Source organism: Trichogramma pretiosum, unplaced genomic scaffold, assembly GCF_000599845.2.
Source record: "Trichogramma pretiosum strain Unisexual culture from Peru unplaced genomic scaffold, Tpre_2.0 scaffold65, whole genome shotgun sequence".
NCBI classification, from domain to species: domain Eukaryota; kingdom Metazoa; phylum Arthropoda; class Insecta; order Hymenoptera; family Trichogrammatidae; genus Trichogramma; species Trichogramma pretiosum.
In genome coordinates, this window is record NW_019641689.1 from 668455 (window position 1) to 687545 (window position 19091).

Sequence of the window (19091 nt, forward strand, 5' to 3'; positions counted from 1 at the left end):
AATAGAGTAAGATTTGTCTTTTTCTGTTTATTGCAAAGTAGTTAAAATAATAATAAATAAAACTTACACAAATCAATCATTTTCTAACTTAATTCTATACGTACATCTACGACGGTTTTCAGCTTTTCTTTCAGCTTTTTGTCTTAAAAATTCCTTTACTTGGTCTTCAGGTAAAAGTTCACCTCTATATCTAGTAGGTACCAATTCTCTTTGGTGAAGATAAATGCGTGAAGCAACATACGCCTTAGCATCAAATTCTTCAGCTTGTTGATAAATGTCTTGTAATTTAGCTTGGAAAATTTTTTCTTTTTTCAACTTTCTTTTTTGCTCTCTCTTTCGAATAACAAACTTCATTCTCTTGAGAAACTTCTTTCTTTTATGCTTCTTTATTTTCTTTCTCCTTATGACTATCATTCTTACTGCTTGTTTCTCAATGATATTTGTATCATTGGGAATTTCAATCACTTTGTTGGAATTAATTTCATTGATTTCTTTTTGGTTTTTTAATGGATTATCAATTTGAAGTAATGGTAGAATTGGGCACTCTATGATTTTATTGACTGGTAGTGGAGGTTTTATTATGTTTAAGTTTAACTCAATAGATCGACAGGTAATCGAAAAATTAGTTTTCAAAGATTCAACATTGGTGTACTCTGGATTAGACAATAAATCCGATGATGGCTTGAATGGCAGTTTAACTTGAGTAACTGGTTGACATTTTATGAAAAATTCTGAAAGTAAAAAAAAACAAAATGTGAACATTTGAATTCATAAGTTGACGTCCAAATTTAAATTTTTAAAAAGTGTTATTGTAAAACTAGGTTATGCATTGATAGCATGTCATTGCAAAAAATTGAAATACTACTTAAAGAAGCTCAAGTTAATAAATTACCTGGATTCCTGATATTTAATTGCCTAAAGGCTTTTGATAACATGTTAACAGCCATAGTGTTAGAATAACTATTATTTTACCAGATCCATGCGTCTATAACAGAAAACGTAACGCAGAACCTGGACATTACGAGGTATCATGAAGCATGACATAAATAAGCGTCTGCTATCAGTTCACTCATGATTAACCATGTTTAGGTAATTTCCAAAATTTTTTGCATAACAAGACCATTGTATATTAGTCGAACTGAGAACAATTATAAATTTTGTATTTTTAATATTTTTATCATTTTCATGATTGCATCCACCGGTTGCAATTAATTTAAAATAGATTAGATAACATTTAATTTTTTTATTTTAAATAATCACATGATTTTGATTAGAAAGTTTTTTAAGATTGATTAACAGATTGTTACAATATAAAATGTAAACATTTATTATATATATTTCATATACTTTTCAGATCCCTTAGAAGTTTCCTATAGTTTAAATTTTAATTAATTATGGACAGCAGAATTTTTTTTTGGGTTTTACAACTTTTTGTATTTTACTTAACAAATGCATCTAGTGAAAAATGTTTAAAAAATAGCAATCAACCTGATTGCAAATCTAGTACTATGACACCGTATAGATTTGTTGCCAACTACAATGATTCCCAACTCCAGTTTGCAGGTAATAATTTAAAATATTTATTTAAGAATATGCATTAATAACAATATTCATTTTAGGATGCACTAAAAAAAAAATATGGTTAATGATTCGACATGGAACAAGACTTCCTGCTAGGAAATTCATAAAACCTATGACTGAAATTTTACCTGATATTCAAAAACAAATTATTAAAAACTATCAAAATGGAAAATCAAAATTATCAGCTGATTTTATTGAAAAACTTGAGAGGTGGACTATAAATTTAAAAGAAGCAGAAGCTATGAATTTAGCGGAAGAAGGACAGAATGAATTAATTGATCTTGCTGAAAGAATGCAAGCTAGATTACCAGAATTGTTTCCCGATGATTATGAAAAAAACTTATTCAGAGTACAATATTTTATTAGCAAAAATAGTAACTTTTTTAGATTTATTAAAATTCACTAATTTACAATAACTTTTTTTATATAGTTCAAATACACTGCTACCCAACGAACAGAGCTAAGTGCCAAATCATTTGTCATGGGACTATTTGGACAACATCAAAGTAAAAAAGTTGTATTTGAACAACCTGAAAAGAAAGATCCAATTTTAAGAGTTAATTTAATTTTATTTATGTGCCTTTTTATTAATTAAATATATTATAATACTTTTTATTTTACAGTTCTATAAAAAATGTAAAAAATGGCAAAAAGAAGTTCATGATAATCCAAAAACCCAAAAAGAAAGAGATCTATTCATACAAAGTAACTATGTGCAAAAAGTTGTAAAAGATGTATCAAAGCAAATTGGTTTAAAACTTGATTATGGTAGAATTATAATTTTTTTATTGTTTTTAAAGAATATTAATAATTTTATTTATTAATTGTTCAACTTTTACAGCACATGTTAGACTTATTTATATGATGTGTGGTTTTGAAACTGCTTTTAATCAAGCTGAAAATTCACCATGGTGCGATCTACTATCAATCAATGACTTAAACGTATGAACTCAAGATATAGTTTTCAAATTTAATTCAATTTCTCATAATAGTCTTCATCGTAGGTCTTAGAGTATGCAGAAGATTTGAAGTATTATTGGAAAGATAGTTATGGCTACAAACTTAATTATGAACAAGCATGTCCAGCTTTACATGATATGTTTACATTTTTTGAGTATGTACAGCACATTTCTTTGAAATCATTTACAAATTATTTGTCTGAGTGTAATTAATATTTAATTTTTCAGCAAAGAAGATGAGACTTTAGTCACAGCTTACTTTTCACATTCAGGAACTATTCTTAAAATTTTGTCTATTCTTGGAATTGCTCAAGATGAAAAAGTACTTACTCATGATACATTTCCTATCAATTCTTCAAGAAATTGGAGAAGCAGTCTTATTGATGCTTTTGCCAGCAATATAGCTTTTGTTTTGTATGAGTAAGTTCAATACTGATGATTATTGATACTGATTAACACTGATAATAGTACAATGATCAATCATTTTTATTAAAATTTAATTTTAGCTGTGATAAACAAGGACCTAGTATTCTTGTCTTACATCAAGAACGTCCTGCACAAATACCTGGCTGTCCAGAAGAAGGTTTATGTCCTGTATCTATTATGAAAGATATATTTCCAGCAGCTGCGAAAGATTGTAAATTTGATGTTGTCTGCGAAAATTAAAAGTTAAAGTTATAAATGTATATAAATGATAATGATTGTATATATTTTTATATGTTGACTTTAGATGTTGAAAAACTAATGAAACTTATTTTTTTATTGTAAATATTTGAAATATTCAATAGTTGTTACAGTTTAAAAATAACAACTTTTCAAGGTGTTGATTCTAGATACATTTCATTTCTTAACTCCCATTTTAATTTGCTCTTTCTTGAAGTATTTACTTAAATTTACCAAACATAAATTCAATGCAAGAATACATGATAAATAACGATTGTGACGAATCCTTGTCTATGAAGTCAAAACTAATACCAATTAGAATAAAATAAATATCGGCCTGATCCTTGTCCAGAAGCACTGGTATGTCACTATAATATACGTCGATGGCTTCAGAAATAGTAGAATGTTGTTTAATCTTGCAAACCTAAATATTGTCATAAAAATTGTCTCTCTTCTGTAAATCGGGCTCTTCGAATCAATATTCCAAATAATCCCAAATCAGTTCATGGCGTATGGATGGCAAATTTTTGAATGAATATATATTAACATTTTTTATTATGCGTGTATATAAAGAGCTATTTACTCGATGTTTTTTGGGTGATCTCGATGTTATCTGTCGGCAGTTTTTTCGGAAGAAATTCATCGAAGAAGTCGTCAACAAGTAACAATTTTAAATGTTTTCAAATATTGTAAGGATAACATATAAGCAGATAAATTGGCCCCTTAAGGACGTTAGGGAAGCAACCGAATTCAAATCAGCAACTATCAAGAAACAGCGGAAGGTAGATACTTGATTTGACTAGGTGGCTCGCGAGTCAGATTGCATGTAGAGCAAACACGAAATTTTTTTATTTTTATAAAATTACTTTGAAATATGCTCGTGAATATACAATATAACCGATACCATTTGAAAGGTCATAACTTCGTCTTTAATTACGTGAAATTTGGTCACGATCTTCCATCTTTATCACAAGTTATACTTAAAATCGTGTGAAATATCTTGTGCGCTTCTATGTTAGCCATGTCAAAAAGTGTACTTTTGAAATTAAAATTTACAAAATTTAATTCGACAAACGAAGCTGAAATTGCGGGAGAAAATTATAAGGGTTTTTAACTATCAAATCCTGAAGTTTCAACTTCGTGACCCATCTTGACCCAAAGGTCCCCAACGTCCTTAATTGTAAACAATATGATAATAAATGATTTTGCCATCGTCCCACGAACACTGATCATGTTTATTAGTAAAATAAAATTAGTTTGAATGCTGTCTTTCCCGATGAAACAAAGCAATAACACCAAAAGATAAATTTTATTAATTTATTTTCCGTGGCACTAAGTTGAAGGATTTATCGTTCAATTTAGGCACAAAAATGAATAAAAGTGAAGAGAATTTCGAGAAATTTGTCTCTAACGACAGTTCAAGTGAACACGACATTGTCGTTTCGGACGACAAACAAAACATCGATGATATTTGTCAGGAGGTATTTATGCTAGAATCAAGTATGATAACACACCGAGATGAAATTCACAAAGAACAAAAAGATTACTCATGCGACAAGTGCGAAAAGAAATTTGAGTTCCGAAGTCATTTGAGTAGACACCAAAAATTAGTACACAAAGATCGCGAAGATTTTAGGTGCAACAAGTGCGAGAGGAAATTTGAAAATAAATCCACTTTACTCAGGCACAAATGATATTCCACGAAGTTTTCAAAGATTATTTATGTGAAAAGTGCACCAAGAGATTTGGAAAAAAACATAGTTTGCTCATGCACATAAAGGCCGTCCATGAGGGTCGTAAGGATTACACACGCGACAATTGCGAGAAGAAATTTAGTTTTAAGCAGACTATGCTTCTCAACCAAAAGACAGTACACGAAGGTCGCAAAGATTATGCATGCCACTATTGCGAAAAAAAATTTGGATACAAATACAAATTGTTCTTGCACATAAAGACAGTCCATGAGGGTCGCAAAAATTTCGCGTGTGACAAGTGCGAAAAAAATTTAAACTTGAACAGCATTTATTTGTCCACCGAAAGACAGTTCACGAAGGTCGTAAAGATTATGCATGCGACAAGTGTGAGAAAAAATTTGGACAAAAAGGGGCTTTATTCATACACCAAAGAACAGTACACGACGGTTGCAAAGATTATGCATGCGACAAGTGTGAGAAGAAATTTGGATACAAATACAATTTGTTCTTGCACATAAAGACAGTCCATGAGGGTCGCAAAAATTTTGCGTGTGACAAGTGCGAGAAAAAATTTAAATTTGATCAGCATTTACTTGTTCACCAAAGGACAGTCCACGAAGGTCGTAAAGATTATGCATGCGAAAAGTGTGAGAAAAAATTTGGACAAAAAGGGACTTTACTCATACACCAAAGAACGGTACACGACGGTTGCAAAGATTACGCATGCGACAAGTGTGAGAAGAAATTTACGCGGAAATCGAACCTGCTCTCCCATCTAAAGACAGTACATGAAAGTCGCAAAGATTACGCATGTGAAAATTGCGAGAAAAAATTTGGACAAAAATCGGATATGATCAGGCACCAAAAGACAGTACATGAATGTCGCAAAGATTACGTGTGCGACAAGTGCGAAAAGATGTTTGGGTGTCAAAGCAATTTGAGAAAACACCAAAAGACAGTCCACAAGGGTCACTAAGATTTAGCTTGCGACGAGTGCAAGAAGAAATGATGACTCACAGTTGTAAATATATGGATACTCATGCATACATTTTTCTCTAAAATTACAAAATGATTGTATATTACCTGAACCTCGAACGTTCAACTATCATTGCACGTGAACTATTGCGCATTGAGCGTTCAACTATTGTGCACTTATTATGTTTTTTGCATGTCTTATTTGGAAGTGTGAATTTTGATAATCCCCGAATATTCATACGCGAGCCTGAATTGATCAAACATACGCTATAATGAGATTTTGATAAACGTGCTGGCAAAGTAATCCGACCAAAGAGAAGTTATCAATAATAACAATGGGGGTAATAAATATGTTATATCTAAAATAACTAACGTGGGAAGCATTTCATAATTTAATTAAAACCAAATAACTATTTTTTAAATTTTTTTAAAAGTAGTAAAAACTCTCATAATTTTTTTCGAATTACGTTTACAGTAACTGTAAACTGGAACGTAACACTGCTACTCTACATTAAATCTTAATTATATCACGATTGTTTGTAAATCACCTGCATGGTAATAAAGTAATTTGGAAACAATGAAAAAAATAATTTTCTTCGATTAAAAAAAATGTGTTTGGAAATTTTGATAAGGTTCGGTATTCGCTTACCCCTAGGACATCGATGAAGCTTAGTAAGATGTAGAAAAAAACTTTTTCGTACATTCAACACAAAACAACCGTTTTTTACACAATTATTTATAAAATATTTAACTAAACATCGATAGTTTTCGGGAAAAAATATATTAATAGGAAAAACTTTATTATTAATTTAGAGTTCAAAGGAAAAATGAACGTTTTTTCAACAAAATTTTTCAATATGTTTTTTTTAATTTTAACTCTAATCTGTTTTTTCAATTTGGTTCAAAAATTTTATATGTAATAGAAATAAAAATGACCATTATTGAATCAATGAGCACAATTGCTAATTAGTAGAGGGGTGTGTGAGGGTCCGAAAAAATTCGACTCGAGTAAGTCGAGTACTCTAATTTTAGGGCATCCCTGTTTTTCAAGTTCTCGAGTTTTTCCGAGTATTGAAACTTTGTTTCGCAAGGCTACATACTATATTAAATAAGCATGTTTGTATATTTTTATATTTCTTTTCAATTTTTATTTTGTTTTTGTTCTAAGTAAATAATAATATTAACTCAATCATTATGACTTAGTTACTCATCCAAGTAACAAGTAGAATAAAAAAATTGTAATTATTTAAAATCCATGTTAAAAATTAGAATTTTCATTACGGGTGCTATAATAATCTTAGGTATTTGATAAGTCGAACAATTCGATAATTGACTGGTTAAAAATGCTTTATCAAATATATAGTAGATAATCAATCGACTGGTGTTGTCCAAAATGTATAAGATATAAACAAGCTTGCATGGAGTCTGGAGCAACGTAATTTATAACTGCAGTAACACATCTTCTTTTAGCCGAACAAATAAGCTCGAGCGCGCACGTTCGGCCATAGAAATAAAAGAAAGCAAACATCGGTAGAGAATCAAGCTGCTGCATACACACGTACGGGTACAAAAGATATTCGATTGCAACGAGATTGCATCTGTTCGCAACGTGAAAAATATTCCTTCCGAACTTGTCGATTTTCTCGGCTTGCGAACGCGCGCGCGGGGCGGACCAGCACGTTGCTTTTGATTCGAAAAAAAACATCCGTAAATTACTGCTTGGTCAAGGCATACACATACACACGTACACGTACAAAAGCGTATATACGAGAGGAATTTTTATGCCGCTCCGCTCGTAGATGGCTTGTTTTCAGATTGTTCCGTGCAGAAGTTCAATTTCCGTCGTAGGTGTCTGCAAAATTGCAAACGCAAATACTACGTCGCGCCGTCGCGTATTATCGTGCCAGACTCGCAACATGGTTTGTTTGTTATTATTTTGCCAAATAGCTACACAGGCTCGACGTCGCTTCGCGGGTACCTAAATAAAAGTACCTCGGCGATCGCAGAAAATTAGCAGCAACGAATCGATAGTATGCGGAGCGTTGCCGCTGCAGCACGAGGCGCTATTTTTTGATCTTACGGATCAGACTATTCAATTATCGCTCGGACATGATCGATCGCGCTACCGAACTAAGTAAATGTCATTGCTTCAAAAACAAGTAAAATCAATTCGAGCGGATATCTGTAACGTATCGTGCCATTTTCTTGGGCGTTGCGCAAAATCAAGTTGTTGGAGCCAGTCGAATGAAAATTGATTGATCGTTGCGGCTTACAATCGAATTCCGGACGCGACAATATATACCGTTGGCGTAAACTGCTGCACTGGCCGGAGGACTGCAGCGGGCAGGCCTCTATCATGCAGACGCAGTCGGTGACATCGACACGACACATTCTGCATCCACACGATGAATTAAGTGAAAACAGCTATTATCACAAGGTGCGCTACTTGTAAGCTATCGCATGAGTCGTACCTAACTCGTTTTATTTATTTGCCGCATAATACAAAACTACTTTCACGGGTGGCTACTTTTTGTTTCACATTTTTTGGACCGCTGGCTTTTTAAAACTGAGTAGGAGTTTGGAGGAAACGTTTTTCATTACATTTAACTGACGTATATTTCATACCAACCTTAAAAAATGTAATCTTATTTTAATTCTCATTTTCCAATATTATTGACATCAAGATATACCATCTAAACGATTTCGTTAATACTTTGGTGCGCCATTATACATTTGATCTTAATTTATGAAATTTTAACTCAACTTTTTTTATATAGTAGTATTTAAAAAGTACACCAAGTTATAGCGAAATTCTCACTGTTTCGATTTAAGAGTGTCAAAAGAGTCCGAGTGAAAAAATAATTATAATTTTAAAAAGCTTTCAGCATATATGACCGAGTGGAATCGTCAATAAAAAAGTTGTGTTGGTAGCATGAATTTTCATTCACTTTTTATAGTTCGTTATGTACACAGGCTTTTTCATGATTTGCGTAAACGCGCAGTTAGTGGGAAGAGCAAAAAACAAGCATTCGAAGGTTATTTTTCTTTTTGACAAATGGAGTGGACCTTAACGCAGATGCAAATTACTCTACATTTTTCACAAAAGTTACGATTAGTTCTTTTCCCTTGAAGGTCCTCTAAGCCCATTCAAGTTTTTTGTCAAGATAAATGTTAAGTAATATCGTTGAAAGCCACCGCGTGTAAATAAAAACGCATCGCAAAAAAGTCTCTCAGTCGTATTAAATCCTTATTTATTTGGTTTTTTTACTCGCAACGACGATAACGTTGAGCAGGAGGAGCGAAGGCGTACTGGACGTTACGTCGCCGTAGCAGCGGCCTTTGTCATTCTTCTCATTGGATTCTTTCACATTTTTGCGCGAGGCGCATCGTCAACTATAGCTGGAATTTGCATTCCTGCCGCTATAATGGCCACGTATATCATTTGGATGTTGTACGCGGCTCGCAGAGATCGAATAAAGGTAAGCAGAACCTATCCTTGTTTGTCCTTTGATCATATCGAGCAATTATTTATAAATTTGTTTCACGGCGAAGCTAGACAAGTCCTCTGAACGTTCTCAAACAATTTTCAATGATAATTTTTCATACTTTTGTGAGAAAAAAAAAGTATGAGAAACTTCCTTATGACTATATAAATATAACTAAAATAAAAAAACACAAAAAATTAAAATTTAAGCAAATTAATGAATGACATTTTTTTATTTAAATTGTAACACTCATTTTTAAAAGAAAAGGCGTTGGAAAGCAGTTGGAGCGTTACAAAAAAAACTATAACTCTGTTCTTATATTAAAATATGTAACAAAGCTAATGATTGTGTAAATATATTTATGATTTTTTCGAAATGCAGTTAATTCTTACTGTTGAAAATGTTTTCGTTCTTTGAAGTATTAATAATGGTTATGGACATGAAAGAGTCATCACAAGCTTTGGTTTGTAGCCGCCAAGTAAATATGCCATAAATCCTTATTCATCAACTGCTTGATGATCATTTCACAGCATAGAATTGGTAGCCGGTAGCGCGTCAAGGTAATGAAAAATTCTAGTGTCCAGTGTCGAAAAAATCGTCTTGATACTATCTCGCACAGATGCATGGTACAAGCCTCTTCATGTCTATCGGAGAAGTTGCACGGATCTCCACTTGAGAACCTGTAGTAATTTTTATACGTGAGTAATTTTTTCGCATCTTCGGGGCTCAACTGGATCAGATCGTAGAACGACAGATTCGGCTTCATCATTATCTTTTTCGCTCTTGTCGCGAACTTTTCGCGGCCACGCAAACGTTGAACAAGATCCTGCGAATACTCGAGCAATCTCCACTTAGCGAATAATGCCATGATCGTCAAGGCGTCGCCTCGGTCCATCTCGTATCCTCTTTTTTCAAGACGCTCGATGACAAACAGCGCGCCAGACGCTAACCTCAATTTGGAATCGAAATTACCCGAAACATACTGTGGATTAAATATCTTGATGAAGTCATTCTCAGGGGGAAAAATAAAGGTAGAAAGATCTGCACCACGATTCAAAAGTACATGGACCGTATCTGGCAAAAGACACAGGACTGCCCATTGCAGTGGTGTTCGACCGAAATTGTCTAGGGCATTGACTTGCACCGGCTGTTCGAGTTCTTTGTTGATCTTGAAGAATAGCTTCGCCACTTCATGATGTTCGTATCTTGACTTACAAACAACGTGCAGAGGTGTCGATCCCTCTAAATCGGGTTCATTCGGATTGGCACCATTTTTCAGCAGCAATTCGATCGTTGTCTTGTTCCGGCGTTTCATAGCCAAGTGTAATGGTGTTTGGCCCAACGCGTCTACGGCGTCGATCTGCACCGTTTGCTGGATATCTTCGTTGATGTTTAAGAATGTCTCCATCGAGTCATCGTCGCTGTATGCCGTATCGCAAATAATGTGAAGAGGGGTCAATCCTTCGGCATTAGCTAAATTTGGATCAGCTCCATTTCTTAACAGCAATTCGACCACCTCCTTGTTTTGGTTCTTCAAGGCCAAGTTTAAAAGCGAATTACCAGTTTTTGGCTCGAGGCAGTTAGGATCCTGGCCGAGTTCAAGAAATTTTTCGACGACTTCAGCACAGCCAGATAGGCAGGCCACGTGAAAATGTGTAATACCCAACTTGTCGGTATAATTCACATCGAACCTATCGTATATTTTAAAAAGCTCACTGACCGCTGTTTTCCACATATGAAATTTTTTTCTACTCGCGTGATGCACTGCAGTGGTGCGAAGCAACAGTGGCTTGCCGTCTTCATCAACTTTGGGCACATTTTTGTAGCCACTTCGAGCCACAAACTGTATGAACTGTTCTCCATCAGGATTTAAAATCCCTCCTTTCAATGCGGCATCCGTGAGAAGACACTCGATTTCTTCCTCTCGAAAAATGTCTCGGAGATTTGGAAGTTCGCCCACCCAACGTCTGATTAAAGGCCAAACTTGATCGAGAAATTCGTGTCGCCCTTTTTCGATCTCTAAATTGACCTTTTCACGCATACTTATTAACCTTTCTATAGAATTTTGGTTAGGATGATCCACCTCTTCAATGGCATAGTCATCGCTATCGCTGCTTGTGTCAGATTCGTCGTAGAAACTGTCGTCGGATAATTCGTTGTACACATCCATCATCGGCACATTCACATGCACACAATTAAGTATAGTCGATTATGTAACTCGAACTGTTTGCTTTTTCTTAACAAGAATCACTTCTGCACTCGATGCGTAACTTCTTCTTTGTTCACGCTGCGCTCATCGCAGTAGAGAACGATTGGACATTCCAGAGGCATCGGCCAATTACAGCGCGCGAAAGAATATCTCGATTGTCGAACCCGCTCATACTCGTTTTTCACGGCTTAACTCCTTTTACCCAGCACGCCGACAGAATCTCACTTTTAAAAAAGTTAAGTTTTAAAGGCCTTTACGTTGACGGTAATTTTAAAGCCAAGGTAATAATAAAATGATGCAAGAAAGATTTCGAAATTTTTCTAAAAATCATAGTAATAATAAAATAAAGTTTTCGTTAGTAAAATAATTTTATTATCAATATAATAAATATAATCTTGTTTAAACTCGAATTTAAAACATGGAATTACAATGACACTTAAATTAAGAAATTACCGCATAGACTTGAAAAATTTTATGACACTGCAGCCCGTTAGTTAGCTTTTTGGTACTTATAGTTACATCCAAATTGATTTCATTAGAGTAGTACATTTGTTTTACTATCAAGTGGATAATATGAGTACGTGTAAAATATTATATGAATTTTCGTATTTTATAATCATAAGGAGAATACGTGAGGATTGCTATTTAAATAATATTTAACGATGTAGTTTTTTATATATAAAATAGCTTGAATTGAATTGTCAACAATTATTTTATTTTTAGGCAGAGCGACTTGCATCCATGGCTCATCTGGTTGAAGTAATTAGTGACTCCAGCACAATTAAAAAAGACTGTGTGAAGAACCACCTAACACCAATACATCAATCTACGACTCAAAAATAAAAATAAATTGTTACAAAATTCATTTGTAAATTTTATTTTATTATTTAAAAAACACACTCAATTTTCGTATACAATTTATTCGTTGAAGAATTTTCATAAGTGTATAGTTAAATTATTTAAATTTAAATGACGGTTTACAAATTGAACTCAGCAAAGCTGTGAGTGAATTATCAGCAAAACAAAGTTATACTATTTTTACACCGACACATGTTTTATATTCATGCTTTGTTTGAGTAGCAGTTATTTTGTACTGTCAAAAAGTTTTTTTCTTTTTTGAAGTATGTAGTGGTTACGAGAATGCTATAGGCCATTACGAACCTAAATCGGCGGCTGCCAAGCAAATACGACATAAATCTTGTTTCGCTAGATTTTCGATGATTTCTTCACAGCAAAGAATGGGCAGCCGGTAACGTGTCAACTCCAAGATGAAATCCAGTGCCCAACGTCGGAAAAATCCTCTCGACATTACCTCGCACAGATACTCAAAACAAGCTCTAGAGTCTCGTATGCAGTGAACAATAACATTAACCGCGGAATTGAAGTAGTCCGTATATGAGAGTAATTTCGCTGCCTCTTTGGGTCGTAAATGTAGGAAGTCGTAGAGCGACAGACTTGGCTTAATCATGAATATTTTCGCGTTTATCACGAATTCTTCGTCGTTAAACAAACGTTGAACAAGATCCGACGACTCCATGAACCATTCACACTTAGTGAATATTTTAATAATCGTTAAAGCGCCACATCGGTCCATCTGGTATCCCCTTTTCTCTAAGCGCTCGACGACGTCTAGCATTTGAGCCGGTAGTTTTAATCTATATGTTCTCAGCATTCTATATCTTCCTGCTTCAAATCTTTTGTCGAAGCAACTCTCAGCGGGAAATACTAAGCTAGACAAATCAGCACCACGATCTAAGAGTATATCAACCTCATTCGGCCAAAAATTTCCTACAGCTAGTTGTAGAGGTGTCCGACCCAACTGGTCTTGAACGTTCACCTGAACCGTCTGTTGAAGGTCGTCGTTGATCTCAAAAAATATCTTCACCAAGTTGGCATGTAAATAGTTGTTGCAAATCATGTGCAGAGGAGTCAGTCCTTCGGCGTTGGCCAAATTAGGATCAGCGCCTTTTTTCAGCAGCCATTCGGACATCTCGTAGCATCCTCTTTTCAGGGCCAAGTGCAATTGATTATTACCCACTATGTCTCGAGCGTCGATTTGCATCGTTTGATTTTTATCGTTGCCGAACTTAAATAACATCTCCGCCGCCGAATCATCATCATTGCATCCCACACAAAGCATGTGCAAAGAAGTTAACCCCTTAATGTTGGCTAAATTTGGATTCCGCCATTTCGTAGCAGTAATTCGATCAACTCGTTGCGTCCGTGCTCCAGAGCCAAGTGTAACGGCGAATCACCTGTTTCTTGCCAGAGACAATTGGGTTCCTGCCCAAACTCGAGGATTTTTTGGACAGCATCGTCGCAACCATATTTGCAAGCCACGTGCAAGTGTGTGAGCCCAGACTCGTCGGTGTAATTCACGTCGAATCTGTCGTATATTCTGAGAAGATCAGAAATGATAAAAGCATTAGGAAGTTTGTTCGCATGATGTATTGGTGTGGTGCGACGAAACAGTGGCATGCCATATTTATCAAAGTCAGGCTTGTCCTTGTAGCCGGTGTTGATCACAAATTTGACGAGCGGAGTTAGCTCATCATAGTAGTGACCCGACTTTGCGGACTCTGCGAGAAGCCAATCAATTTCTTCGGGCCGAAATATGTCCCGAAGATCGGGAAGTGGGCCCTTCCAATCTTTGACCAACGGGTAAAGTCGGCGGAGAAATTCATGTCGCTCTGTCTCGATCTCCCAATTGGTCGTATGCCGTAAGCTCTTCAGTTTTGCCAAGTTCAGTTGGCCATGGTAATCCATATCCATGTCTTCGTCGTCGATTTCACCTCTTGCTTTATCTCTGCCATCGAAACTTTCATCGGACATGAACATCGTTTTGCGCACTCACATACAACACGAAGTCACTTTTTCATATAAAATATTTTTGACACTGTTTGCTTGAATCACTCTTTGCAGTCGATGCGATCTTTTTCTCTGTTGTTCACGTTGTAGCGTCGTGACGTGCACTGAGTACTGACTATACACATACGCTATACACGCACGAACTTGCACGACGCGAGACTGCGTGAAACAGAGCAAAGACACAGATACATACCCAACCCAACTCTACTGCAAAGGCACGAGGGCCGAACTAAACAGTGAACGCAGATAGAAACGAGTGAGTGCGACTCGGCCCTGGCCAACCCCAGTCTCCAGCACGTGTAACAATCATTGCTGGTTAATCGTTTTTGAGTTCGTTTTTCACCCCATACCTTAACCTTAAAGAAATTTTACTTTAATGTTTCAATGTCACCGAATAAAAAAATCGAATGACAGTAATTTTATACTAATTACGGTAATTTTTGTAGGACTACAAAACCTGCTGAATAACTTTTTGGCACTATTTGCAAATGCAATGTACGTTAATGACATTATAGTAGTAAAGTTATTTTATTTTAAAGTTGACAAGATGAGTGGGTGTAGTAAGTATGCTACATTGGTTGTGGTGAATTATATTCATAAGAGAAAAACTTGAGAATTGACTAATAATATTTAACGATGCAATTTTCCTTACATAAAATACCTTCAATTGAAAATTATTTTATTTTTAGGCAAAAAGATTTGCATCCATGGCTCATCTGGTCGAAGTAATTAGTGACTTCAGCACAATTGAAAAATAATGTGTAAAGAACCACCCAACACCAATACATCAATTTACGTCACAAAAATAACAAATAAATTTCCATAAAATTTATTTATAAATTTGATTTTATTATTTAAAAAACACACTCAATTTTTGTGTACAATTTATTCATTGCAGAAATTGCATGCGCATCCGGGTAGCTGCGTTGAATTTGAATAACAGTGAAATTGAGGTTTTACAAATTTGACTCGGCAAAGTTTTGAAACTTGCGTATAAACTAATCTCACTCAGAATAACAAATTGTAAATAATAAAATAAAAGAAAATGTAAACTTGCATAATACATGGTTCTAAATATTTAAAGTATCAATATAGGCACATAAAGTCTTTATATTAAACCTTATAAAAAATTTACATTATTAACTCAATTGAAGCCTATTAGGGAAGAAGAAACGAAGAAGGAAACAAAACCTCCAAGCATGTTTTCTGGAACTTCTGCTTAATATTTCACCAAAAGGCTACCAAATATAGAGGACAATAAAATGTATTATATTCAGGAAGCTTTTTAAAAATTTTCGTAGATACTTCTGGAAACACGTGGGAAAATTTTAATTTAATTCTAGTTACAGTATCTTGAAAGTGTAATGAAATTATAACACGCACTAACTCAATTACCTCGAAAATTAAGTTTCTCTTAGAATTTGACTTTTCATTATCCATCGTGTCTTTTTATGAGTTCAAGTTCTTGGAGAATAAAGCGTTATATACGGTAAACCATTTTCTCTCCCTGTATATATTTGGCGTTATCGAAAGATCCACTATATTTATGGTCAAAGTTCATAACTTAAGATAGAGTATATAGTTCCGACGCCAGAGCTATTTATCGAGGCAACTGCATTCCGACACGGTAACTTCAGGAAATATTCTACAAGTGTATACAACGAAACTACTAGCTCAGAACTAATACGAGCAGACTCTAAATACGCACTAAAAACTTCTACTTATCTTTTGTATGCTTCAAATTTTTCAAGTGCATTGATATAATTTCACACTTGTTACTTATCATTTAACGATTTTCATTAATTCATATTTGAATCATTCGATTAATTTTCCTACTCCGAAATGCAACTGCGGGATGTTGAATAAAATTATTTTAATGGGTCAAAAATCTTCTGATAATAATTTAATACTCGTTTCATACCGATAATAATATTTACATTGAAAAATATATAAACTCGGCTTTAATTGAATTAAACTTGTTTGCCGTATTTGGGCCAAGCACCGAGGCAAATACATCAGTTGGATATTTGTCGGTGTAGCAGCAGCAGCAGCGGCAGTAGTAGCAAGTGATGTATATCATTAAAACCAATCATGCCGTCGATTGTAGACGCGGGGGTACACTAGTTGAAATGGCTTGTGATTACAATTTACTTTGACAATTTCCGCGTGTTGCAGCTATATACGATATATGCGCGCATATATACGTATTGCCCGCGCAAACACACGTGTACATATATCGGTGCGCAGTACTAACGCATAAAAGGATACTTGATAAGCAGATGATTCGAGATGAATCGATTCAGATATTCCGCAGTATTATGTCCGTATACGTTCGCGCACGCACGTGCACTGACATAGACACGCGCGGGGCATAACTGAATTGCAAATTATCTCTGCGCCGCTATACTATGCCTACGTGAATACTCGAAATCAAGAATGCCACGCTCGAGTGCTCCACGCAGTTCATAAAAACGAAAAAAATGTCTGAATACCGCGCCGCTCTGGGTGTTCCATCGAGGCATCATAGATCTTTGAAAATGCTCGGGAAAAAATTTAAAAAAATTGATGTAATTTTCAAGTTATAGGCATAAAGTTCGGTCGCAGGAAACAATGAATCGTAAAAGTTTTCTCCTGCGCACTCTTTTTTTATCGCTCCGAAAATTCCTATTACAGGAAAATGAACCTACATACGTTACGAGTGCACAGGCACATGTATGCACGCGCGGCCAAGCATCAATATCGATTATGTAATGCTTACGACTCGAGGCCTGAGTAGCGTGGCATACATATATATAGGATCGACGCACACAGCAACTAGTGCCTATATAACGTCGAGGTATATCGCGAGCTGTCGAGCCCGTGGGCTGATAAGCCCGAGGAGATCTCTCCCACGAGGCAATATAATAAAAGCTCGGGCGATCGGAGGCAATAAAGCGCCTTAACGCTGGAAATTGCCGTCACACTTTTGTTCAGCAGCAGCAGCAGCAGTGTCTCCGTCGGAGACGACGACGACGACAATCTTGAAGCGCATCGCATCGCGTTTACATGTTATTATCGTCGCATCGTGCGCGGCCAAAATACGTCTTGAGCTCTCAGTGTGTCGAGGCCGCTGCGACTGAGAAACTGCGTTATTACGAGACACAGAGAGATCATTATATCCACCGAAAATTTGAGCCTCGATATTTAAGCTCTCCGAGCACGTTATATCGCGCGCGCGCCTGCCTTGCTCCGATTTTCAAGTAGTACAGCTACGCCACTGGGTCAGACGCTTTATGCTAAAGGAAAAAAAGTGAGAAAGATAAAAAGCCCTATACTAAATTTAACGATGCTGTCAGTCAATCAAAGAGCCCGCAAGTCGGACGTTATGTTGCCAACTTTTACAGACTTGCAGACAACGGACTGCTCTCTTTGCCCTCTTAATTCTTTTTTTTTCTCGTTGAAAAGCCAACTATTTTATATTCTAGTCCGCAAGTATTGTAGCTTTCTGAGTTACATCAGTAAATAATATGAAAGTTAGACCTTGCAGGATCAAATTTACTTTTTTTGACGCGATAAAAACCCAATATCCAACCTGTCGATTTGAAAAGATTGGAATACACTGTATATTCAAATAAAGCCACGCGATATTGCATTTTTATTCAAGTTTTATTGGCTGAAAATACAATACTAGTATACGTATGGCAAATTGAATGGTTAGATAATTTGAAATGTTTAGTAGTAATTTTCAGCTAACTTTGCAGATAAAAATAATTTTTTAAGCGAGTATAGTCGTACTGCATTTGCATAAGAATCAAATTTGACACAACAAAAGTAATTCATCATCCCGCAGTGGATCGTATACGGATAATAAAATTAACATAATTTGCAATATAAACTAATCGCGATTGATCGCCCAGGAGCACGCAGCGGCGCACACCAAGTACAGTATATATAATAAAAGTAGTAGCGAGACTCAAGCGTCATAGTCGATCGGATTAGATTAACGCTCGCGAGCACCGAGAAAATTAGTTGCGCCCAGCGCGCGCGCGAGTAGGCGAAAGTTGCCGAGGCTCGTGTTTACACCCTCGACTCTCCCGCCCCCGTCTCGTCCTCGGGCTCCTATACAATAACCTCATCAGCTTATATAATTTGTTTAGTGTAAAGCTTATCTCGACCCCGTATACAGTGTCTATTTGTTCGTGTATATTGAATTCACACATGTACCCGAAGAGCACAAAGACCGTCAAAGACAACAAAGAGTGCCATGTATACGCTTGCACACACACACACACACACACACACACTGCGACACGAGTCTAGCGAGCTCGTGAGATTAAAACGAGATTAGATCAACCTGAAGTAGGTGACTCATATTTATAATTTATTTGCAAAAAATCACTCGTTCGTCGATTACACAGTTATAATTATAATACGACAACGTATTTTGTTTCATCAATAATTTATCTTTGGGAAAAAGTATTTTGATTATAAGAAGGAAAGATGTAGCACTCATCTACCTTTGAACATTTGTTTATGTAAATTATAAACTTGAAATCTTTCTCATTTAAAACTAGAAAAACTTCTTTTTGAGAAGTATAATTTAGCGCAATCTTGAGTGGCCTTGAAGAAATCCTTCTTTTTTTTCGTTTGATTTGGTATCCTTACTTTGGCGGATTAC

General features: G+C 35.5%; 3 protein-coding genes across 4 annotated transcripts; 2 read left to right on the forward strand and 1 right to left on the reverse strand.

Annotated features, from left to right (window-relative positions):
• Nucleotides 1-4: 4 nt before the first annotated feature.
• Nucleotides 5-1037, reverse strand: LOC106651103. Its single transcript, XM_014369460.2, has 2 exons — nucleotides 893-1037; nucleotides 5-731 (listed from the first exon to the last, which is right to left on the reverse strand). The coding sequence occupies exons 1-2, from the start codon at nucleotides 945-947 to the stop codon at nucleotides 73-75; spliced, it is 714 nt and encodes a 237-aa protein (XP_014224946.1). The 5' UTR covers nucleotides 948-1037; the 3' UTR covers nucleotides 5-72.
• A 1-nt stretch (nucleotide 1038) lies between these two features.
• On the forward strand, nucleotides 1039-3372 carry LOC106651102 (multiple inositol polyphosphate phosphatase 1-like). 2 transcript variants are annotated; one of them, XM_014369459.2, is made up of 9 exons: nucleotides 1039-1089; nucleotides 1355-1563; nucleotides 1620-1930; nucleotides 2012-2137; nucleotides 2205-2349; nucleotides 2423-2523; nucleotides 2586-2695; nucleotides 2769-2960; nucleotides 3047-3372. In XM_014369459.2, exons 2-9 carry the CDS (start codon nucleotides 1395-1397, stop codon nucleotides 3204-3206), a joined length of 1314 nt encoding a protein of 437 aa, XP_014224945.1. In that variant the 5' UTR covers nucleotides 1039-1089; nucleotides 1355-1394; the 3' UTR covers nucleotides 3207-3372. The 2 variants fall into 2 exon arrangements, with proteins under 2 accessions (XP_014224945.1, XP_023317529.1); XM_023461761.1 differs by lacking the exon at nucleotides 1039-1089 and adding an exon at nucleotides 1128-1159.
• A 4368-nt stretch (nucleotides 3373-7740) lies between these two features.
• LOC106650990 lies at nucleotides 7741-12409 on the forward strand. Its single transcript, XM_014369316.1, has 3 exons — nucleotides 7741-8309; nucleotides 9166-9351; nucleotides 12290-12409. Exons 1-3 carry the CDS (start codon nucleotides 8229-8231, stop codon nucleotides 12407-12409), a joined length of 387 nt encoding a protein of 128 aa, XP_014224802.1. The 5' UTR covers nucleotides 7741-8228.
• The last annotated feature ends 6682 nt before the right edge of the window (nucleotides 12410-19091 follow it).

Coding starts and splice junctions, on each gene's coding strand:
- LOC106651103 (XM_014369460.2), bottom strand. CDS start 947: ATGGCTGTTAACATGTTATCAAAAGCCTTTAGGCAATTAAATATCAGG. Junction 732..892: donor ATTAAATATCAGGAATCCAG/GTAATTTATTAA, acceptor TTTTACTTTCAG/AATTTTTCATAAAATGTCAA.
- LOC106650990 (XM_014369316.1), top strand. CDS start 8,229: ATGCAGACGCAGTCGGTGACATCGACACGACACATTCTGCATCCACAC. Junction 8,310..9,165: donor AAAACAGCTATTATCACAAG/GTGCGCTACTTG, acceptor AACGTTGAGCAG/GAGGAGCGAAGGCGTACTGG. Junction 9,352..12,289: donor CTCGCAGAGATCGAATAAAG/GTAAGCAGAACC, acceptor TTTTATTTTTAG/GCAGAGCGACTTGCATCCAT.
- LOC106651102 (XM_014369459.2), top strand. CDS start 1,395: ATGGACAGCAGAATTTTTTTTTGGGTTTTACAACTTTTTGTATTTTAC. Junction 1,931..2,011: donor ATGAAAAAAACTTATTCAGA/GTACAATATTTT, acceptor TTTTTTATATAG/TTCAAATACACTGCTACCCA. Junction 2,696..2,768: donor GATATGTTTACATTTTTTGA/GTATGTACAGCA, acceptor TTAATTTTTCAG/CAAAGAAGATGAGACTTTAG.